The sequence below is a fragment of the Wyeomyia smithii genome, chromosome 2 (assembly GCF_029784165.1).
Source record: "Wyeomyia smithii strain HCP4-BCI-WySm-NY-G18 chromosome 2, ASM2978416v1, whole genome shotgun sequence".
In the NCBI taxonomy this organism is placed as follows: domain Eukaryota; kingdom Metazoa; phylum Arthropoda; class Insecta; order Diptera; family Culicidae; genus Wyeomyia; species Wyeomyia smithii.
The window spans coordinates 111,183,029-111,208,015 of NC_073695.1; the positions used below are offsets into that span (position 1 = coordinate 111,183,029).

Here is a 24,987-nt window from a genome sequence, read left to right on the forward strand (position 1 = left end):
CTGCAGGTCTTACTTTTTTTATTTTCCATATTAGTAAAACTATACCGCCTGATACTTCTTAGACCACATGCTAGAACACTTTTTCGGAAACCAAATTGAAGATAACATAATTTATAGAAAATCATTTTGATATACAAACATCCTTCGACTATGGAAAAACCAAAATGCGCGGCTTGGCTTTGAAATGTGATATGATTCGAATGGCGGTCATCTCTCGGAAAATTTTTGAAAAGTTTTCGCTCGTTCAAATTTATTTGCAAATTCCGTACTTATATTTAAGAACTGGCTTCGCGACGATCACGTTTTGGCGCTACTTACAACTGCAATTCACGACCTTTTAACAACAATTATGATATACGATTAGTTATTATGTGTGCTATTTGTCTGATTTGAGTTAATTATTGTCTGCTTGGTATAATGTTTTCATAGAATTGGTGCTAAACAGTTTTTAGACTTTTTATGCAGTAATCTGATCGTTTACGTTAAGGTACGTAAAATCAGGGGTAAATGTTTTCAATTCTGTATTATTTTAATTTTTTTCCACAGACGACAGACAACGTTGGAGAAAACCAGCTGGGAGGAAAAACTTTACACATATATACATAAAAGTTGAGAGACATAACCTATTGGTAAGACTATTCATTAACAAATCAGAATTAAATACTACATATAGATAATTGCACTTTGCGGTTCGTATTGAGAGCAAGGTTTTGCGATAAAGATCCTGACCTAGATCTAGACCGCATAACAGCGGTTCTCTTTGGAAGAGTATGGACAGTAAAAGCGGCACGATCTTGGGCCGCTACTGCAACGTAATAGACGAACTTGACGTTTCTGGCTTCCGTTCCTATTTTGCTAGGAAGGAACAATTCGATGATGATGATAAAAATCCCTACCGATTCGGTTAGTAGTAATGTCCATCGTCATAGTGGCCGTAGTATCCATCATGGTAGTCGCTATAGTGACCGTAAACAGGTTCGTGTTCAGCATAGTGGGCGGTCTTAGCGACGTGCACTGAAAGATACGAAAAAATAATTACAACTACTTTCTATTTCTAGTTTATTCAACTCGGATAATGCCGCTTTGAAAGCAAAGCATTAGAATATCTACAAGGTTGTTTGTTTCAGCCCTCCTTTCCCTGCTCATAAGGCTAGCCACAAACCCTGAACAAACGCGGCACCGATCGCAAGAAGTTATTAAGTGATTGAAAGATCAACTATAACGAGAGCTGACATACGTCTTCTTCGGGTTGCAATCTGATGAGCACCCGGCAGCGGTTTTCCACTAGCAAACATTACTGACTGGCATTTTGTAATTTTAGGTACACGAATTGCGCTTGCCACGACGATGTTGGCGGTGGCCAGAAGTGGCTGGGACGGTTGTGCCTTTGTTTCGAGTTGTTCAAAGCTATTCATAGTAAAAAGACATGGTAATAATCAAATATGGTTCGTTGTAGCTCTACATACAAAATCGTGTACCGATGGTCGTCCATAGCATCAGTAGCTGTCATGAAAGGGCAATTGTATGTTGAAACTGTTCGAACGTTACATCGAGTCAACGGCGTACAGAAAATGCTAAATCTTCTTACCGTTCAGGCACCGTCTGTTTTGTTCTGACGTTCGCTCTGCTGACCGATCGATAGAGAAAGACGAATCAGCTGTCCTTGAATTAGCCACACGACGGACGATTGGCGGCGGTGATAGTTGCGATCTGCCAAATCCGTTCGGCTGTCTGAACTTTAAAAGCCTTTAAATTTGGTGCAGTTAAATTACATATTGCACGCTTAAGTGTAGTTAATTAAATCTGGGCAAAGCTCACACACGTGCTGAAATCATGTTTTTCCTATAAATTGCAGGCGCTAATTGAACCGCGACGGAGCTAATGGCAATTGAAGAGAGAGATAGTTGTTAGGCGAAATATTCTTCCGCTTGATTTGAGCACATTTTCTGTCTTAAATTATTATTGTTCTCGTGATATTGTGAACGTTGGCCTACAATAACCTGATTAATTTTATTTTGATTTCTTGCGTGATGCGTACTTTACGCAGTTCAATGTTGTACACGAAAATGTTTTACTGATCATATTAGTAGAATGATATAGGAAACCAGGAGATAGAATTATAAGTTGTGATTAAACTCTACTAGAAATTCGAGAAGTAAATATTGAAAATAGTACTAGTCCGTACATATACGTATTTCGATTGCAACATACTATCATCATCAGTGCTTATGTGGACTGGCACCAGCCCAATATTTACTTCTCAAATGTCTAGTAGAGTTGAATGGAAACTTATTATTCCATCTTCTGATTTTTCAAACGAATACTGTTATTCTTTTGTGGGAGACGATCAATTACCATGTCCTTTGAAAATCCGGCAGCAGGTGTCGGTTCTTATTCTGCGTGCACGGCACCGAAACACCAAAATTTAAAAGAAAATCCAAAAGTAGAAAACAGCTTACACCGTGACACTTCAATTGAAACCTATAGGTCTCAAGTTTAGCGATTGTCCACAAGCTCTAAATGTGTGGAACTTTTGAAATTTGTTTTGAAAATAATTAATTTTTCATAGAGTGATAAACAATGTCTAAAATAGGATAACACCATAATATGTTAATGCTATTTATTACTGCTTTTGTTGATTGTAATCGTTTAGGTTCCACCATGTGGTGCCAAAAGCAAATCAGCATGGATGTAATAGTTCGATCACTTTCCGATAGTATACAAATTATCCAATCGACCGGTTTCGCATGCGTGTGATTGCCGCTCTTAAGCTTGCTATAAGTTTTGACCCACTAAAGTAAGCCAGCCTCTGTGGCTAGCTGGTGTTATAAACAGCAGGCTTTTTCAAGTGACGCTGATTGTTAGCCATTTTCTCCTACAACCGACCGATCATAATTAGCATGAGAATAGGCCGAAAATAAATACATCAGAAAAACGCATGCTCCGGCAGCCCACCAGCCAGGTTAAACAATTGTCCGCTTGGTGGTGGGAAGATTTTCCCGAGCGTTCGCTGTTTGCAAAACGTGTTTATATTAGGCGCGTGCACTATTCATCAACCGGTGAATAGTGACTTGGAATAGACCGGTGATAATTATGTTCGGTAGCTTGGAGCGTCACGTCACGGCGCTACGGCAGACGAAGACGACGGTAACGATAATTAACCTTTAGCTGTATTTACCCAGCAGCTTAGTCGGTGTTTCTTTAAATTTTACTGCAGGAGATGTAAAGCGAGGTGGCAGTTGTTTGTAGTAAAGTATCAATTGTGTCATAATAATTTGTCGGAACACCTTGGGTATGCCGCGGGAAAAGTTTCTGCAACAATTTTTAGGTGCACAACAAAAACCTTAAGCCATTAATTGAAATTTAAATTTCTCTATTGCAATCATTAGTGGAGTAAATTAAACATTGGCATTGGACATCTCAGCATTGCAATATTTGCTCTAATTTCATAGCACTTTGTTGCCACCATGTTTTCTTTTCATAAAATAGTCTAAAAAACGATCAACTACAAAAATGAGAAATATAAATTAAAGCAATAAAAAAAGTTAAGTGAAAGGTCAGATAAATTTAGACCAATTGCCAATTAACCTTACTGCCGATCGTATGGTCGCTATACTTTAATTGTTAAAAAGATATAACTAGTTGAATACCTGACCTTACTCTGGATTCAATATCAGTCCTAGTCTCTGATTCTTACGGGAAATGAAGAATTACTGATGTTTGGTTGCTTGAATTCGAAAATCGATGTTCTATGTCTATTATAAATTCATATTTTTGAACCGAATTGCAAAAGATCATTTTGTATAACGGGCAATTCCGGCCAACATAACTCCGCTATGATAACACTGAATCGGTTCTTAAATTTATTTGTCTTTTGAGTTCTAGGTCAAACCTGTGTTGATAAATGATCCACTAGAATGAAAAAAAAAAATCCTTCAGCCTAAACTGGAAAAAATAAAACATCATAGGTTTTGTACCGTTCCTGTGAATTTTGATGTTTCTAGCCAAGCCAGACGTGCGTAAAGTTTTCAGAGACTTGAATGAATTTTTCTCGTAAGCAAACATATAAACGACGAACCTGACGAGTAATTTCTCGTCCACTTTTTGACGCACTTCCGAGCACGCTAGGGGCACCAAAATTCACAAAAATGGTAGAAAAGTTATAATCTTTCATGTTTTTTTCGCTTTGGTCGACCAGTATGTACATAATGTTTTTCATTTTGATTGAAAAAAAAAATTAATTGTATAGGGTAATCGCTCCATCATTCATCTCAACAGCTAGGTGCACCTTTATTTATCTTATTCTCTCATTGTCCAAGTTTTTACAAATTTTTGAAGGTAAATCTATTTGATTCTTGATTTTGTCAAGTGGTTGTAAATTTTACGTTGAAAATATGGTAAATCTTGACGATAAATTGATCAAAAAGGCGTAATGAGATGAATATAGGAACGATTACCCTATTACTTGTATGTTGGTAGTTTTGTTACAATTGAGACCTTATTGTGGTCATTCATCTCTGTTCAATAACTCTTATCCCAAGCTTCACGAGGTGCCAACCGGTATACGAGTAATCTTAGCGGGGTTGGGTAATCAACCCCCGGGGGTCGTACGCGGCTGTGTCCCCATGTTAGGGGCGCGCCACAACAGCGTCTGACCCGAAACGGGCAGCTGATCTATGGAATGCGGTGCCTCGCAAGCTATATCTAAGACGATAACCCCATCGCAAGACTAGGTATTCCAGCCCTAGTAAGAGAGTTACAGAGTTCACTTTATCAAGCGCATGGTCGAGGGTTCACGTCTTAGTAGAATCGGACCATACGATGTCAAAGAAGGACTTTACGCGTGGGTTTATTCTCAGGCTCCCCCGCGCTGAATTCTATAATCCCTCGGTGTGACTTCCACTTAACAAAAAAAATCCCTCTTATAATAAACCTGTCCAGAAGGACGCCCAACGAAACTCCTTTAGGGATTTATGACTGGTGATATTTGGTAGGAGGAACGATGCTCGGTATAGTAGAGCAGTAAGCGTGTAAGAGAAGGGTTAAATCATATTACACACTAGCATGTAAAAAATAATAAGCATACCAGTTCTCAATAGCGTTACTGCTAAAAATTTAAGTACGGGACACAGCAGACACCCGGGCATATCTCACAATAAAACGACGATTCGGGTTGCGAGTTAGCAAGTCCATGCAGAAAAAAAGGTAGCCGAGCCGAATCTTAAGATAATAATACGCAACAGAATAGTCGCCATAGACTCAGGCGATTGAAAAGGACAACGATTGTTGGAAACTCTCTGAATGTAAGGACTCTACTCGAATCGGTACGCGCAGACATCTTTGCTAGAGAGCTGCGGTAGGTATATGTGGAAGTCGCAGCTATTCATGAGGTGTGGTGGCCGGAAACTTGAGAACGTGTGTTCCGAGCTGTAGATCCAATAGCGACCCCTTAATTTAAGTACCACATCTACTACAGTGGCAGCGTGAAAGCAGAGTTAGTTTCGTGCTAATTGGGAAACAGATGAAGCGTGTCATTAAACGGAAGCATATCAGTGATCGTATACGCGTGTTGGGAAATAAGGGGAAATTCTTCAATTACAGCCTAGTTATTGTGTGCCCACCCGACGACGAGAAGGAGAAGTCCTATGATCTTCTTGAAACCCAGGGTAGCACATCAAAATCGTCATCGGAGATGCAAATGCGCAGGTTGGGCAGGAAGACCTCTTCCGCCCCGTAATTGGTAGAGAAAGCTTCCACTAAACTACGAACGACAATGGCCAAATGTTTATAGATTTCGCTGAAGCCAGAGGCATGGCTATTTGTACGCCAGAGGTATGGCTATTGCACGCCAGAGGCATGGCTATTGCACGCCGAAATATTCGAAAGTACACCTGGTTGCACCCAAAGGGTGACCTGCTCTTGGTCGGTATTTTTCATACGTTGCAGATGCCATGTTGTTCAGAGGACCAAACGTTGACCCGTGTTGTACAAGATCCAAGCCTTGTTGTCCAACGTATTGAAAGCGAGGACAACGAGGAAGATACGGTTGTACATTCAGCGGTTATTACCTGGAGGAGTGGCTACAAAGTATTCAGAGAAAGTTGATTTGGAGGGGTCTTGAAGGAACAGTGAAGACATATTTACTGCACAATCAGCACCACAGCGCGAGAAGTATTGGATAAAACTGCGACAACCACGTCCAATAAGTGGTTTGACGCTGAATGGCAGCGAGCGAGCGAGAAGAACCGCGCCAAAGGTCACATATTGGCTACGGCTGTGACATATCAGAGCGGAGGGAAATATCGGGCTGCTAGAGCCGCTGAAAAGAGACTCCATTGTCGGAAAAAATGATAGCATTGGGAGCGTGTTCTTGCGAAAGCTGAAGGCTGCTTCTCCAGGTAAGATGCGCGAAGCTCCTACAAAAAAAAAAAACATAATCTGAAACCAAAACGTGTCTATCCTGTGAGGTGTAACGACAAGGATCACCGATTACCGATTGATTACCGATAAATTAGACAACATTTTAGTGTGCTGTTGAACGGTGAAGAAAGACAGAGGTGTCTTGAGGAGCACGATTAACATTGAAAATGATGTTCAAGCTGTGTATCCATTATCTATGGACAAGTGAAAAAAGCAATTAAAGAGCTGAAGATCTGCAAGGCAGCGAGGAAAGACGGTATTTCCGCTGAACTTTCCAAAATCGGGAGCGAACAGCTGTTTCGAGCCATCCATCGAATCAAGCTGAAACTGCAGTCTGAGGAATTGCGTTTGGACTGGTTGGAGGGTCTCATATGCCCAATCTACAAAAAGGCCACCGCCTGGACTGTAGTAACTATTGTGGTGTACGGTTTGTTTGTACAGTGTACAAAGTTCCATGCCGCAACCTGTTTCACAGACGTGGGCCGTTGCAAGGAATCATTGTTGGTGAATACCGATGGGGTTTTCGAAAGGGACGCTCCACTATGGACCAAATGTTAACCTTGCGACGAAGAATTTCTAGAATTTAATTTGTGAACTCACTATCTGTTCACAGACTTCAGGGCAGCGTACGATACAATTAAGATAAATGAGTTATGGTAAATTATGCTCGAAGCCGGTTTTCTAGCAAAACAAATTAAACTGATTCGTGCCACCTACGACAAGTGAAGTTAAGGATGCCATCAAGCAGTACAATAAATCAGCTGGAAAAGATGGCATCGCAGCGGAGCTTATCAAACTGGGCTTGGATAGGTTGGCTTGCTGTCTGCACCAGCTGATTGTCAGGATCTGGGATACAGAACAGCTACCGGAGGAGTGGAAGGAGGGAGTAATATACCCAATATACAAGAAGCGTTATCAAGCCCTTTTGAAACACGAAAGGGACTTCGACAAAGCGACGGTCTTTCCTGCCTCCTATTCAACATTGCGTTCGAAGGTGTGATGAAACGTGCGGCCTTTAACATGCGGGGCACGATTTTCTATAAATCCAGCCAGTTCATCTGCTTCGCCTACGACGTGGACCTTGTCGGAAGGTCGTTCCAGGCGGTTGCTGAACAATACACCAAGCTGAAACGTGAAGCAGAAAAGGTTGGATTGAAAGTGAATTAGTCAAAGACCAAATATCTGCTAGCAGGAGGAACCAAGCGCGATAGGGCTCACATAGGCAGTAGCGTAATAATTGAAGGAGACGAGTTCGAGGTGGTTGATGAAATTGTATACCTCGGATCTTTAAGAATTGTGCACCTCGGATCTTTAAGTAAGACCAGTAGTCCTCAACGGGCACGAGACATGGACAATGCTCGAGGAGGACTTGCAAGCACTAGCCGTTTTCGAACGACGTGTGCTTAGGACTATCTTCGGCGGAGTATGTGAGAATGGCGTATGGAGGCGAAGGATGAACACCAGCACCAGCCAGCTCGCAACTTTACGGCAAATCCAGTATTGAGGAAATCGCGAAAGCTGGAAGGGTACAATGGGCGGGACACGTTGTAAGAATGCCGGACAACAATCCCGCAAAAATGGTGTTATCTCGAATCCAGTCGGTACAAGACGTAGAGGTGCACAAAGAGCTAGGTGATTAGACCAAGTGGAGCAAGATCTTGGAAGTGTGGGACTCTCAAGAAACTTGAGATAAGCTGCTATGGAGCGAGGATGTTGGCGTAACATTGTGATGCAGGTGAAATACTGAAAGATGTTTCACCAGAAAAGTAAGTAAGTAGTGGCACCTTTGATGGTTCCACATCAGGCATCAGGGTGACCGGTGAGCTATCGGACGCTTCCGTGACGTTTGATGGTTTCAAGCAGAGTGACGGGTTGTCAAATTTATTGTTTAACATACCGTTGGAGGGTGTTGTACGGAAAAATTGACTTTTTTGTTCTGAGATGTCACTGATTTTTATCACTATTGATTAAGGTCAACTACCCCGTCGAGCCTATAAGGCGTCGTACACAAATTACGTAACGCAGGCGGGAGGGGGGGTGATAGTTGGACCGCTACGTAACTGTGATGTTTGCTCAAAATTGCAAATTTGGTGAGGCGATCAGGATGTCCAGCGTTACCTAATTTTAGGGGGGGTCATATCGAACGTTACTTATCGTTACATAGGGGGGAGGGGTCTAAAATCTAGGTTTTTAGCGTTACATAATCTGTGTACGACGCCTAATGCTTGAGGGAACTTCTAACGTATAAAAAAGCTGAAATGTACCTGTGTACAGTTTCTCTGTACTACAAATGTATTTTGGCGAAATGATTTTCAGAGATTTAACCCTCCTGTTGATTTGTCACATTTCGTTTATAACTATTTTCTTATGTCAAAGAACTCTTATGCCATGTTTTGTGGAGATGGGTCAACGCGTTCTGGAGTGATGATGAAACAAACATTCAAATATACTTTCACTTCAATGTAAATAGATTTCAGAAACTTCAATCAGCTTTGATCGATTGTTTAGCTCGTCTTATCTTATTTTTGACAGTTCAGTTCATGCAATATTCCCTAGTGTTTTCAATTAAAGCGCTATAGAGCACATTCCACTAATCATAATTTTTGGTTCTAGGGTATTATCTTCATTCTGAAAATTCTAATATTGAAAAGTATTTGAATATCTTCTTCAGCTCCACCCAGCTTTCGAAAAGTCGGAAGTCGGAAAAGTCGGTTTTGAATTTTAAAAAGATATCACGAAAGTTCCGACTCTAGAAACATAAATAAATTTTAAATATTTCACCATTTTTTTAGATTTTAGTAACTCTACATAAACCGAAAGGTGTCAATTCGATTTCAAAATGGCATCAGACATCAGTTTTGGCTCCGGATATGCCAATTTTCTACCCATCTTACTCAAAAACGAAAAAAAAAATTGTGTGATGGAGGCGAAGTGTATCGCTCGATAGGTTTTTTCACCAAAATGAACCAAATTTGAATCTGCGCTTCGGATGTACGGCATTAAACCCTTTACGACCCGACCTTTTTATGTTTTGCACAATCTTTTTAACTTGCTGGTTACTGTTTTCGAGTGAGTATTTTTTCAATTTCATATGGTGTTATTTTGTCCTAATGTAAATCATTTTGTACGTAAAATGTGAAATATATGTATATATATATATATATATATATATTATATATATATATATATATATATATATATATATATATATATATATATATATATATATATATATATATATATATATATATATATATATATATATATATATATATATATATATATATATATATATATATATATGATGATGGTCTCATAGAAGGACCGAAACGTTGGTGATGAGCAGATAGAAATCAACGCAATTCATTAGACTGCAAGCCGAAATATAAATCCCTTAAATGATACATTAATTCCAGTCCAAAACTTAAGTTACTCGAAAACGTAAGTCACCATCTCGTATTTGGAAAAAGGTGTCAGCTATTGATATTTGGTGTCTGGATGTCATCTTGAGTCTAAAAATATCCATATCGGGGAAAATATGATTGATTATCGCAGATTTCTAGAGACCATCTTGGATTTTCGAATAGCGACAAACATCATGTTCCGGTCTCTGGACAACAAAGTTAAACACGAAAAATCTTGACTTCCTTATCAATTGAAACGCCTTTCTTTTACAATAGATTGCCCCTATATTATATGATCACCTCCTTTGTACAAAGAACACGTACGCCAAGGTTAGTGGATTTCTCCGGATGTCTACGTTATTCTGCACTTCATGCTATCCGTAAATTAAAGCGATATAAGGCGAAGCTAGTGTCGAATAAACAAAAGGTCAAGTTTCTAATCATAATTTAGCACCAGGGTCCTACTTTTCATGTTTTGCTTTTCGTTCTTAAGCTTTATCTAGTGCTATAATGGTGCCGGTCGTTGAAAATTCACCCTAGCGTGTCCTTATTACGTTTTTCTGATCAGTACAGTAACTATAAGAGCAGATCAAAGTCAAAGCAAATTTCTTGTGGCTGCGACGCCCCTCCAATTTTGATACTAGGTGTGTCAAGAACGCAACCTCAAAGAGCTCATCAATAAAAAAAACAAAAATGTTACGGCAGCGTCATAATTAAAAAACAAGATTATTATTGTCAAATTTTCCTCATTATCTCAACTATGCGAATCAACCCCATCAGCGATACTCACCCACTGGCTCGTGAGCGTAGACAACTTTGTGCACCGGAACGGGCGCCGGGACGTACGCCTTGACGTGTTTCACCACTGGGACCGAGGCGTGGTGGATGAGCGGGGCGGTCTTCGAAACGACAGCATTGAATCCGTTGATTGGATCAGCTGTGTAGTCCACGGTGCGAACCGAACCGTCCGGTTCCACCAGCGAGTACTGACCTGTTGCGGGTGAAGAAAGCAATACATTAAATGAAAAAAAAAATACGATTGAAATAAAATGAAGAAAACGCCAGACACCGTGGAATGGATGGAGTTTGGCAAACGCGGCGTTCAATTTCAGCTGAATCACAACCTAGGTTAAGGTTTTACGCGAACACAAAGCCCGAATCATGAATGAATTGGCTGTGCGTTTCAAGCGGCCGATCGACTTGAATGGAATCATGATAGGAAACTGACTGCTCACGTAGTGATTAACCGCAAAATTTCCCAGTTCCCCGCGAACGTTTGTTTTTTGCTTTGAGTGTTTATTTTTTGTCAAACTCTTCATCGAGTGCACGATGCAATGGATCGCCGTTAGAAGTAGAGATTTATGATTCCGAACCCAGTAATGTGCAATATTCATGAGCATTGCAATAAAACTGCTGGCTTTGGGTCAAGATGCAATGAGTTGATGCTTTTTGAAGACGAGCTTTTATGCTTTCGCAGTAACGAGCCCTACTTGGAAGTTTAAGATTATTGCTGACGCGGTTATTACCAAGGTTATGTTGTGCACATATCAGTACACATGATGCAGATATGTTTATGTAATAAAGCATTTGCAATAGTTTGGTCACTTTTCATGCTCAGTCAAATGAGTGAATGACACACTTGAAGCTTGAGAAAAAAAATGAAAATGTTGCAAAGTTTTTTGCCAATCTTACGGCTGCGTGGGGAAATTTTTAAAAACTGTAATAAGACAGACAGAAGGTTGAGATTGAAATCACTACCTTGTCATTAAAACAAGTAATAAAACTATTAAAAAAAAATTGTTGCAAAGGATGCCACTGAATAGGTTGTTTTTTTTTTAACGTATGGCATATGTAATAGACTGGATTACGGTAATATGGGCAAAAAGTATCGGCAAAACAACTTTATCAACAAGCATCGTAGCGCCTTAGGGTCTGCAGAAGTGTTTTCCCCAGCAAAATGTTCTTCAAATATCATGTATCGATATATATATTTAGGAGCCAACTGGACATCTCTGGAGAAAAAGTTTTGAAAAAGTGGATGTCAAATCGATTGAAAACTCAAAAAATCGAGTGCAAAAATATAGTTCCACCAATCGATCTGAAAATTTACACAGTTATTATAGGAACCATGAAGAACACGAAAAGTGCATAAGAACTGACTTTTGGTTTTTGTTCCACCCCAATAGATTGAAATTTGAAAGGACACCGTCATAAATGGTACATCAGATTTAAAAGGGTAATATCTGTTCAACTAAATAATGGATTGCAATTATTCTTATGTCGTTGGATGTACCAACTAAAGATAAATTTTCTGATACCGCAAGCCGGGGTGAGATTGTGCAAGATTGTGTTATTCAACCCGTGCCATGTCAATCAGTCCACGTGGTCAGAAGACCAATCTTCACTTAACCACAAAAGATCAAAATAATGGTCGCAGTGGTTAAAATCTTACAAAAAAAATACAAGAAAGAGTCAGTTTTTTTGTGGTTCTCCAGCAACAGAAAATAGATTTATTGAAATGTACAATCAACACAACACAATTCAATCAGTGACAGCATAATGGAAATTTAGAATTGCTGTCAAAGAATAAATTGTCTTATATCATTTACATTTCAGTGAAACTATGATTGTTTCTGGAGTACTACGAATAACATACAAAAAAAGTATTTTCATATATGGCTTAAACTTTCTGAATGTAATTTTGTATATCTCAAAAACGGATGCATTAAGAAAGTTATTTGCGAAGACCTTTATGATTTGGAATTATTATTTATATCATACTGCATCAATGGAATTTGATTGTTCTTTTGGAAATCTTGTTTTCAATTTAGTTCAGTTTAGTTTTCAGGTTTCAAGGGAAAATAAGTTTGAAGAGAGAATTCTACTTTAAATGGATTCAGTAAAATGAGTACAAAAGTATTGTTTAGATTTTGTTATGTGTTGATATTCGCGCTCATAGCTCACCCAGTAAAAAATATTCGACGTCCTATTTTACGCCGCACTGAAAGTGCAGGAAAATGTCGGGTTTGTTTTTGTGCTTTTTTTTTTCAATCTGCATCATACATTATGCGTTTGCTTATGAAAATAGATGACATTCACACTAGCAAACGTGTATAGACCATTTTACGAACTGATAGGGTAGGATACACGGTATTTGCTGTTCCATGTTTTCTGTTCCGTTTTCGTTCCGTAAAATGGTCTATAGCCGTGTTGGGCCGTTTCTGTTTCGATCAACCTGTGAATCATCGCATCTCGGTGCTTCGATTTTCCCCCCCTTTTCGTGAAGTGTAGATGATCTGTTTGTTCACATAAAGTCATGTGGTAAACAGTTGTTGATAAGAGCGACTCGTCTGTGCAAGCGCTGCAATGTTGTTGTAATAACTACATGAACACAAAATGTTTCAGCCGCAGAAAGTAGCACAACAACAACTATTGATATGTCATGAATTAGTCTTAAAAAAGTTTATCACCTCTTTTTGGGAACACAATATAACGGACACTTTCTGTATGTTTTTGGAATACGTATTTATTTTTTTTTGCGTTTTCTACGTCAAAAATTTGGAAATTCCAGCTATGGAAGGCAGCCAATCGAGATCTTTTATACATTCCCTAATACTTCTTATGGTTGGCAAATGGACACGTGTAACTTGAGACCCTAATGTGGCCATTCACGTCTGTTCAGCAACTCCTATCCCATCCTCCCCGTGGTGCCGACCGGAATACGAGTAACCATAGCGGAGATCAGGTAACCAACCCCGGTGGAAACTATGGTCGTATGCTGACTGGGAAGGGGGCCGTACGCGGCTGTATCCCCATGGGGGCGGCGTACAACAGCGTCTGACCCGGAGTGGGCGGCTGAATTATGGAATGCTGTATCCCGCCAGCTACACCTAAGATGGCAGCCCCATCAGCAGGATGTAGGTATCACGACCCTGGTAAGATAACATACCCAAACCTTTCATCAACCACGAACAACGAATTTAGAAATACGGAACGGATCAATCGGCAAAGACCTAGGCTACGAACACGGAAAAAGGTCAAGGTAAACGATTGGAAATTGGGTACTTGGAACGTCCGATCTCTCAATGAACCGGCGCGGGCTGGCTTGCTTGCTCGTGAACTAAAGCGGCAGGGAGTCTAAATCGCAGCGATTCAGGAGGTTCGGTGGCCAAATTCCGGAGAAAGGGAATTCCGTGCGGTAGACCCTATTGCACGCACTTCTTTCAACACACCTGGAGGCATCAAAATGAAGAAGCCTGCTCCCAGATCGATCACGTACTGATTGACGGTCGACACTTTTCAGGCCACTTTATGCAGCCAGGTGGAAGGAGCATTTTCAGGCACTTTTGAACGGTGAGGAGCCGGATGAGCAGAGCAGGAACAGGATGACGATTATGAGTGACGAACAAGCTGTGGAGCCACCAACACAGGAGGAGGTGAAAAAGGCGATTAGTGAGCTGAAAAAAGGCAAGGCCGCTGGGAAGGACGGTATCTCGGCCGAACTTTTAAAAGCGGGAAGCGAGCGGCTGTACTATGCGATCCACCAGACAATTCTAAGGATCTGGACGGACGAACAAATGCCGAACGACTGATTGGAAGGCCTCATTTGCCCTATCTATAAGAAGGGCCATCGATTGGATTGTGGCAACTATCGAGGGATAACGTTGCTCAACTCCGCATATAAAGTGCTCTCCCGCATCCTGTTCTTCAGATTGAGACCGCTAACGAAATCCTTTGTTGGCGAATACCAGGCTGGTTTTCGACAAGGGCGTTCCACGACGGATCAAATCTTCACCCTGCGACAGATCCTCGATAGGTTCCGGGAGTACAACTTACCGACACACCATCTGTTTGTGGACTTGGGCGCATACGACTCAGTGAAAAAAAAACGAGCTGTGGCAGATCATGCTGGAACACGGTTTCCCTACGAAACTAATTAAGCTGAGTCGTATGACACTGGAGGGATCAAAATCGTGCGTGCGGATAGCTGGCGAGACATCAGTCACGTTCGTAACGTTGGATGGACTGAAGCAGGGGGATGCGCTCTCCAATCTACTGTTTAACATCGCTCTTGAGGGTGCAGTACGAAGAGCAAACGTGGAAAGAAACGGTACGATCATCACGAAATCTCGCATGCTTCTTGGCTTTGCGGACGACATCGATACTATCGGTATCAACCATGAGGCCGTGGAGGAGGCCTTCGTACCTTTTAAGAGAGAAGCAGCGAGATTGGGACTTGTCATTAACTCTGCCAAAACGAAGTACATGGTAGCTTGCAGAGAGTGTGGGAGTCCCCGTGGTGTTGGTGCTGAGGTGGAGATAGATGGGGAACGATTTGACGAATGGTTGACGAATTCGTTTATCTTGGTACGCTTGTGACATGTGACAACGATATGAGCCGTGAAGTGAAACGACGAGTTGCAGCTGCGAACAGGGTCTTCTATGGACTACGTAACCAGCTAAGGTCCCGTAGTTTGCAAACTCGCACAAAACTAGCGCTGTATAGGACGCTGATACTCCCAGTGGCCCTTTACGGACGTGAAGCATGGACGCTGAAGGAAGCTGATCGACGAGTGCTCGGAGTTTTCGAGCGTAAAGTTCTGCGATCGATACTTGGCGGTAAACTGGAAGATGAAGTGTGGCGCAGACGCATGAACCACGAGTTGTACCAGGTATACAAACATGCTGATATAGTGAAGGTAATACAGCGGGGCAGGCTTCAGTGGGCTGGACATATAGCCAGGATGCCTGACGAGAGAGCCACCAAAACTATCTTCAGTAGAGAACCAGGAAGAGGCCGTCGACTCCGTGGTAGGCCTCGCACGCGGTGGATGTGCGCGATGGAAGAAGATGCACGATCTGCTGGTGTACGAGATACTGGAGAACGGCTGCCCAAGACAGAAGAAGCTGGACATCTCTAATTCGTTCGGCCCTAGACCGGTGAACGGTCCGTTAGCCAACAAAGTAAAGTAAAGTAAGTAATACTTCTTATTGTATTTTATAATTTATTTTTATAAATCACATGTACATAATCATATCTTTATTGTTACATTAATCCAATTAAATCATGGTCATATCACTTATAAGAGTGAATTCTCATCAAAACCTCCCTCCCGTAGTCTTTGTAGTGATGCAGAGGTATACTCGGCCTCTAACCAAGCAAAGACTGCATTCTAACATTCCTTGCTTATTGTGGGTCTCGTGTGTCACTGGCACAACTCGAAATTCATAGTTCCAAGAAAAACGGAAATAAATATTAGCATTTAAAATTACCTCTCACACATCCTCGAAAACTGTGAGCAAGTTAAAATCTCTCTTTTACCATCTCTAGAGCATAGTTTTGATTTGAACTCCAAAAACACATAAGCTTTTAACTCAGTTTTTTGAATTTTGAAACAAGTCAATGTGTAATATGACTTAACCGTATTTGGTATCGTTTGACATCAAAATTTCAAAATGAAACAATTTGAATTGTGCCAGTGTTGCATGAAACCAAGGATATCCCCACCTGACTATAACTACAAAAATTGTTGTTTTTTTTGTAAAGCATTATCAGTTCCATACAATTCATTTTCTAACAGTTTTTTTATACAACCAAAGGTTCCGGAGCTACAATGCTTTAAATCAAACCTAAACCAAAATGCTTACGTCCTTTCAGGAAATTACCTTTGAGTCTAAATCCATTAAAAAATTACCGATGCAGAGAAATCAATGTTCTGCAACTTGTCTAAAGACAACATTTTATTAAAGATCAACATTTTTCAGAAAACATTTTTTTTTAAATTTCGACTTCAACGGAAGCTCGTAGTCTCAAGGCTACAGAGTCCGCTTCACTGATAAGCAATCTTAGCAGAATGAGACCGTCGCTCACGCTAAACTTCAGAAAAAAAAACATGCAGATTTGAGAATGCAACTCTACAGACAATTATAACTGTCGTTACTTGGCAGGAATGGAAGTAAACTAAAGAGGCTCGTATAAAGAAGAGCAGTGGAGATTCTTGCATGTAGAGGAACAAGAAACGTATGAATATTCGCCCCTGACCACGGTAGCAAAGTGACTGTTCCTTTCCGCAACAGGCATCAGAGATGCAGAAGTGAACTCGATCTCTGGCAACCATTATTGTAACATTTCCTTTTTTCCTCTCTAATTGACCACAAGAACGTAGCCGGCATCGTTAATGAACTATAAAAGCGAAGGTACTGACTTGTTGTACATCGAAGATGGGAAATTAATCCAAAATAAGCCATTACGGTGGTCCTTTGTGCAACTTCAGATTTATCACGAAGGAGTGACTACTAAATGTGCGGTCGTTCTAGCTCAATTTAAAGTTCAAGCTAACATTTTATAAAAATTTCACCTTGAGTAGATACATATACGCTGTTTTACAATATAAGTTCTGGGTCAGAACTGTCTGAAAACCTTATAAACATTTCTAATAAAATAAAAAACGTTTGCTTCAGATTTCAACGTTGTCAGAAAAATTTGGTTTGAAGCAATACATTATTGTTACGTGCCACAACGGATACAAAATTTTAGTCCAGCTCCGTACATTTTTGGTATCACCGTATCTTCTCATCAGTAGAACAAATGTTTTATTTTAGCTGAGCTAGCTAACGGATTTGAGAAGATTAATTTACTGGCAGGTAGATTTATTTTACTAGTAAGCTACGTTGTTGATAATTTCGATAATTACCGATTCGACTCAGTTTATGAGATACTGCGACGCTAGCCATCATACCATGAACTTTTAACCAGCGTGGAAAAGGTTTTTTTTTCGAGGTCGTCCCTTGCTATGCACCTTGCTAGATGTGGCCGCAAACAATACGCTTCTTGTAAAAGACAAACACACAAAGTGTTTATATATGCTTCCATGAGATTCGCGAGGCAGATATTCAAGGAACAGCCCGGGGCTCGTGTTTTTTGTCCTCATGGTAAAGTACGTAGCGTAGAAAAGTCTAATGCATGAGGCGTTAAATGGGGGATGAATAGTGTTTTAGATGGAAATGAATTACCATGCGGTAGCCGCAGTCGTGAGAAGCTACAATTTCGAAATTGCGCGCAGATTAATGGCCCAGAGGTGGAACTTAGTTTCGGTACGTGTGAATTATGGAATTGGATCAGTTTTGTATGCTGTTTTGTTGAACATCGTCAAGTTGCGACGGTACCTGTCACGATTGTCACGAGAAGAAGCAGACGCTGGGATAGTTCAATTTAAATATAAATCTAGTTTACGGCTCGCCTCAGGCGTCCGGCTCACCTTTCACTACATCTCCGTCCCGGGTTTCATGTTGCGATTTGACATCCCCAGTAGTGTGATCCGCCACTCCATAGTTGAAGGCATATTTGGGGTGATCCTATTGTGATGAATGGAAACGGAAAGAAAAGAAAATAGATTGCAGAGATTACAATGTTTCGTGGTGCTCGCGTTGTAATCTGTGGTGCTCATGCCGTAATGTTTTAGTATTGTAAAATTTATTGTTTTTCACTGGTATCCAGATAAAATGTAAACCAGTTTGTTTCACACTGTCGTTGAATAACACATTTATTATCATGGATTTGCAATTTTTAGAAAGCACATAGTTGGTAGTGTCATAATAAGCTTTATGGAATGATAATATTGACTTTAATCTTGTTAAAATAGAGTACTATCCTTCTACTGCAATGTAACTCCATGCAACAACAGAAGCATTAAGCCACAGTAATTATTGTACAGGTTGTTTGGGATCCTGTTACTACTTAGAATGGTTACAGTCAATATTTCAGAAGAAGAAAATATGATGCCACGCTGTTTAAAAAAGTGAGAAAAATCAAAGTTAATTGATTACGAAATTCATAAACATGTTTCAAACATTTCCTTTTTGAGTCTAAGCACTGAAGTTGAGGACTCTCAGTATTATCCGGAGCAGCTCCTTTTCATAATTATTTTGAAATTTACCCTTTACTACCCCTAACGACTTATTTATTATAATTTATGACCCCTTTATGCCAATGTGAAGGAAATTAATAATAATTTTTGGCTACGCCACTGTATCATATAAGTAAAATGACAAAAAAAATATTCCACGTTGGTTTACTGCAAATTTGAATATATTTTTTGTAATTCAGTTATCCAGAAAATATTTTGGTACCTACTCCAGATAATGGAGTTCGGTCGGACTTGTAGTACTTCTGTGTTCTAGGTGAACGAATTTTATCTAGAAGACTAAATAAGTGATAATTTCTTTTTAAGCTGGTCCAACTTGTTAAATTTCGTCTGACTGAAGTCTAGTTTTTCGATTATTTTGGTGAACAAAACTTTTGCGCGTCGGGTCAGAACCCAACACTTATCGCTCTTACATCGCTTTGGGTAACACGATTAGATTGCATGTCATTAAATGTTACGTTTCAAAGTCAGCAAATGTGTGTGTCTATCCTGCTGTGGAATCAGTTTTTAAAGTGTTAAAGCATTTGAAATGTTAAACGAAATCAAATTTGAAGTGTTTCGTAAACGGATGATTAGCATTATAAGCTTTTTGTTTCAGAATAATCACTCGATGTTCTTCTCAGTAAATTTTTACTTTGTAGGTAGCTAATATTTAAAACGCACGCACTACGGTGTGATCTTCATAAATTTTTTACTTTATTTTTATTTTAAGCTAATAAGCTTACTCTTCAAGTTCATATCCTAAGAAACAAAATAAATAGAATTTAAATTAAAACTTTGTTTGGGTTATAAATTTTTCTTATAAATAATATTTGAATATTTACAAAAAAATATTTCTGAAATCCAATTGCGATATATGATAAACGTAGAAGAAAACTACGATAATTTGTTTCCGTGCAAAGGAATTTCAAATATATCACATAACCTCACTATAACGAATGCAGAGCAGAATCTTGAGCTGTTATAATTTATTCATAGGAATCCTTCTTCACAGGCTTTATAGTGTACAGAACATTTACCGGATTAGCATTACTGTCCTACTGACTCAAAAAAACTCTCTAATCATTTCTTATTTCACTCTAAATAAAACACCCTAATTGAGAAACGGCTTCAAGAATTTAAATTAAATATTCAACATATCAACGATCGCAAATTTTGTTCACGCACTTCCATTTAAACGATTTCAAATCACATTTGCAGAGCATTCAAATTCAAACCATGCGTTACAGAATAGCCGGCATATAACTTTTGGTTGTTCATGCAACAGTCCACTTTTGGCACCATCGATAACAGGCGATGAACAACAATGAGCACCAATCAGATCAAATTTGCCAGAGCAAGGTAAAACTGCTGATAGGACGATAAAGGAAGCAAACTCTCACATAATAATCAACGGCATATCCGGGTCTAGCAAGCGCGCCAGATCCAAACATTACCAGGCCAACCAGCAGCAGCATCGCACAACTTTGGGTCACCATTATTCCTGATTATCGTTCCGGGATTCACTTGGTAGCTGTTGCACAAACTAGAACAATTCTAGCGATTAGTGATCGAATTAGGACACGACCGCACTGTCACTTACTTCGACGGATACTGTACCACGAACGGATTGTAAATTTGGTTTTATATAGCTTTGAATCTCCTTCTCTTGGACACTTGGTCTTGCAAATAAACTTGCGCTGCGGGCTTCTCACCGTGGCGAGGTGCCGCACTCACAGCCGGTTCGCTCTCATCATCCGAAGCGATGCTGGCCTCCCCCGTGACCGTAGCGTCCCTCGCGGGAGCTGAGCTAAGTAGCGTTCTATCATTCGCACGTGCTTCTCACAGAAAGTCGTTACGGTATGGTCTTTGTTCGTACATTCTGTCTAACAGAAGACTTTAACGCAATTGAAGCGATGAATGATTGTGTTGGATGCGATGATAAGCTTTCCGAATCAGCTCGATTTTTTAGAATCACGATAGGTGTAATGTAGTTCTATGATCTATTTGGGGGATCTATGAAATAATATTGAGATATAATTTTCTCTGACAGCCATGAAAACTGTAGTAACACACATGCAATATAGTAAAATTATGAAGTTATAATTTAGTGTAGTAAACCAAGTATTTTCCATAGGTGGAAAAGACATTTTTGAACTCAAAAAAATGTTTTGAGAAGGAAAGATATTTTAAGAAGCAGTGGATGTTTTTACTACAAGTCTTTGTAGAAAGTTAGGGTGCTATACTTAAACTCTATACGCGTTTATCTCGGAATGGTGTGTCTCAAAAAATAACTGCCGTGTTTACGATTGCGGTGGAACTACAGAACCAATTTTCTTCATATTTTTTTGTTCAAATGTTCGTTATGAAATTCCCCGGTCGCAAAACGATCGATTTTTTCCGTTTTTTTCGAGTTTTCCCATTTTAGTTGATCTGCTGCGCGTCTATCGTAAACACCGCAAATCTTTGCCAAAAAAAAGCGTTTCGGGGAAACGGCCATTAATTAGTATTACTTATGAACAAACGAGTTTTGTTGTTATTGAATAACCGAACATTCAGAAAATTACTACATTTATGCAATAAAAAAGGTACTACACACTTAACCTATTACTTTGAAGGCAATAAAATTCATTCCCAGTCAAGTAACAACAAATACTGCCATATATTTAGCATGTGTTACGGGAGTACGACCATCTAATAATGGTCGTTTCAACCACATGCAAGATTTTTTTTGTCGAAAACTGCTCCCTTTCCATCTTAAGCAAAAAAAAAATCACACACCGTCGCATATGTTGCACATGTTACAAGTTTCTTAAATCTCCAATTCATCCGGTGTGCGTGTATTAGTTCCCATACGGAGTAGAGAAAAAATATGACAAGGGCTGCCAAGCAGCATTTTCCCCGTCATAGAGTATGCAAACGTTGATGATTTCAAAGACTTGAAATGCGTCTTGAAATGACATCACGATTTGTAAACTGCGTTAGAGAAAAACAAAAACATTCGCTTTCCTGCAAGATATCTAAAACACATACTCATTGGTTCATGGAAACTCATTCGCACCTGTTTGAAAATACAATACTCGTGCCTAACCAGACAATATTCGCAACTTCGGCAACTCTGGTCAGACAGTATTACATATTTCCATTTCAAGTAAATAAGTAAATAGGGGACGAAACGAAAGTATTTCTAATTGGACATTTGAGGTTGACGGTTGAGATTCTGATTATGTGTGGATGAAGGGGACAAAAATGAACCTGATCGTTGCATCAATACAAATGCAGCGAGTGAAGTCTTGCTAACACATGCATTGCGGTGCTTGGCTGTATGTTCTCCTCCAGAAACACATACTTTTTGTTTGTTACTCTTTGTGTATAATGCGCAGTCATGAGACACAATAAGTAATAAAAAATTGCCCTTAAGTAATAAAATGTTCCCCGTTTGCGTTGGGTGTATGTAACACCTCAAGAACCAGGGCGAAAATGCGAAAAATAGTATTTTATACGAAAAATAGTATGTTTAATAGTTTTTGATAAAAATTCCAGAATGAAAAAAAATTTTTTTCTTGAAAGTAAAGTTTTATTTTTTAAATATCATGTTTTTTTTTCAAAAATAATTGTTAACCGATGAGTGTCTCTTTGTTTTCTGTTCAAGTTTGTTGGGAAATATAATATTTAAGCAATTCGAAACACCTAGGGTAATCGCTCCATTATTCATCTCAACAGATAGCGGCACCTATATTCATCTTATTTTTCTCATTTGTCCAATTTACCGTCAAGTTTCTACAAATTTTCGGGAGTAAATATATTTGCCTCTCGATTTTGTCAAGTGGTTGAAAGTTTTATGTTCAAAATATGGAATAATTTGAAGATAAATTGATCAAAAAGGCGTGATGAGATGAATATAGGTACTGAGATGAATAAAGGAGCGAGTACCCTATTATTTTGAATAAATCTTGATACACTTTAACAGTGGATGAAAATTGCAAAAATATCGGTAGGATTTCATCATCCTACAATACAATAGCAACAACAAAATCATACCTCATAAAATGTACCTACGTTGTTGAATTAGCACATAAAATTGACGCAAAATATTTTTAGCATAAGTCGAACAAAATATACTACCAATATATTTCACGATAAGAGATCATCGAAAAAAAAATTGAAGAACAATCACAAGATAACGGAATAATCTCAAGAAATGTTGTTTTCAAATTATATATTCATAATATTTTAGATTTTCTACTCTCAATTATTCGTTTTTCTTGTTCAATTTAATCTAACTTTTTTTTTTTATTACCACGTACAAAAAACGATAATGGTACTTCTTGTAAGAAGAAGAAAAAGCAATCATTTTTTGTGAGAAGAAGAAAAGGCAATCCAGATCCATTTTACTACAGAAGTTACGCATTACTGTCGTAGAACTACGCACATACGCTCGACAAATGCATTCTTGAGAGTGTTTCATTGTTGAGTCATGAAATATTGCTTGCTCAAATCAAGAAACTCTGAATTAATTGTTTAGTTACGCTAAGACGGACAATTTGCTGTTTAGAATTGAATAAGATACTGATCGCAATTTTTGTGCTGCTCCGACAGTGGAATAAGGCACTCTGACAACACACACTGAAAAATACCGCGTTGCTGCTGAGATATGTGACCAACAGGACAAGTGATTTGTTTAGGCCGAAAGCAAATTCGGATAGCCAGCTGATACTGGCGCAACCCGCTGCTGATATTGCCTCAACCTGCTACGATACTAATAATATTGAACAGTCTGTGCGTCTCACCTTCTGCCAAAAGAATGTAATTTGACCAGAAGCGCTCTTTTATAACCGAAGGGTCCTTACTTGACTTTCATGGCGACAGATCATTAAGATCCTATGCCGAATCCAGAATACGTCTCCACAAAACTCGGTCTTGGGCTGCTACTCTCCAGTCTCCCCTTACACCCGCTGCCAGAGCCAGAGCCTCGTCGACAGCACACATCCAGCGCGTGCGTGGTCTGCCTCGAAGTCGTCGGCCTCTATCCGGTTCTCTACTAAATATTATCTTTGCCGCTCGCTCATCCGCCATCCGTGCTACATGGCCAGCCCACTGTAACCTGCCGTGTTTCATCAGCTTGACAATATCAGCGTGTTTATATACTTCGTACAGCTCGTGATTCATGCGCCTGCGCCACATCCCGTTCTCTAGTCTAGTGCCTCCGACTATTGATCGCAGGATTCTACGCTCGAAGACCCCAAGCGCTCGTCGAACGGCCTCCTTCCACGTCCACGATTCATGTCCGTGGAGCGCCACCGGGAGGATCAGAATCCTATAGAGCGCAAATTTCGTACGGATCTGTAGGCTACGGGACCTAAGCTGGCTACGCAATCCGTAATAAGCCCTGTTCGCCGCCGCAATCCGCCTCTTAACCTCGCGGCTCACCTCGTTGTCACATGTCACGAGAGTACCAACACCCGTAGAACTATCACGCTCTCTGCCAGCCACCATGTACTTCGTTTTGGCAGTGTTTATGGTGAGTCCAATTCTCACAGCTTCCCTTTTGAGAGCCGTAAAGGCCTCCTCAATTACTCTACGGTTAACAGCAATTATATCAATGTCGTCCGCAAAGCCCAGAAGCGTGTGAGACTTAGTGATGATGGCACCGCTCCTCTGCACACCTGCCCTTCGTATTGCACCTTCCAATGTTGAACAGCAAGTTCGAGAGCCCGTCACCTTGCTTCAGACCATCCAACGTCACAAACGCGTCCGGAAATTCGCCCGCTGTCCCGACGCATGATGTGAAACCGTCAAGCGCCGCACGTAACAGTTTAATTAGTTTTGTTGGGAAACCATGTTCTAGCATTGTGTCGTACGCCGCCCTAAATCTATGAACAGATGACGCGTCTGTAAGTTGAATTCGCGAAACTTGTCGAGAACCTGTCTCAAGGTGAACATCTGGTCTGTTGTAGATCGCCCCACTCGAAAACCGCATTGGTATTCTCCAACAAAGGCTTCGTGCAACGGCCTCAGTCGCTGGAACAGGATACGGGAGAGAATTTTATAAGCGGAATTGAGGAGGGTTATGCCTCTATAATTACTACAGTCGAGCCTATGTCCCTTCTTGTAGATAGGGCATATGAGTCCTCAGACTCAGATATCAGATATGAGTTCCTCAGACCATACCCTTAGGATAATCTGGTGAATTGCACTACACAGCCACTCGCTCCCAACTTTGAAAAGTTCGGCCGGTAAGCCGTTCTTCCCAGCGGCTT

The 24,987-nt window shown here is 40.0% G+C and overlaps 1 protein-coding gene across 1 annotated transcript; it reads right to left on the reverse strand.

Annotated features, from left to right (window-relative positions):
• Positions 1–243: 243 nt before the first annotated feature.
• On the reverse strand, positions 244–20,348 carry LOC129722388 (cuticle protein 7-like). Its single transcript, XM_055675789.1, has 4 exons — positions 20,131–20,348; positions 18,083–18,179; positions 10,615–10,815; positions 244–1,014 (listed from the first exon to the last, which is right to left on the reverse strand). Exons 1-4 carry the CDS (start codon positions 20,224–20,226, stop codon positions 905–907), a joined length of 504 nt encoding a protein of 167 aa, XP_055531764.1. The 5' UTR covers positions 20,227–20,348; the 3' UTR covers positions 244–904.
• Positions 20,349–24,987: the final 4,639 nt, after the last annotated feature.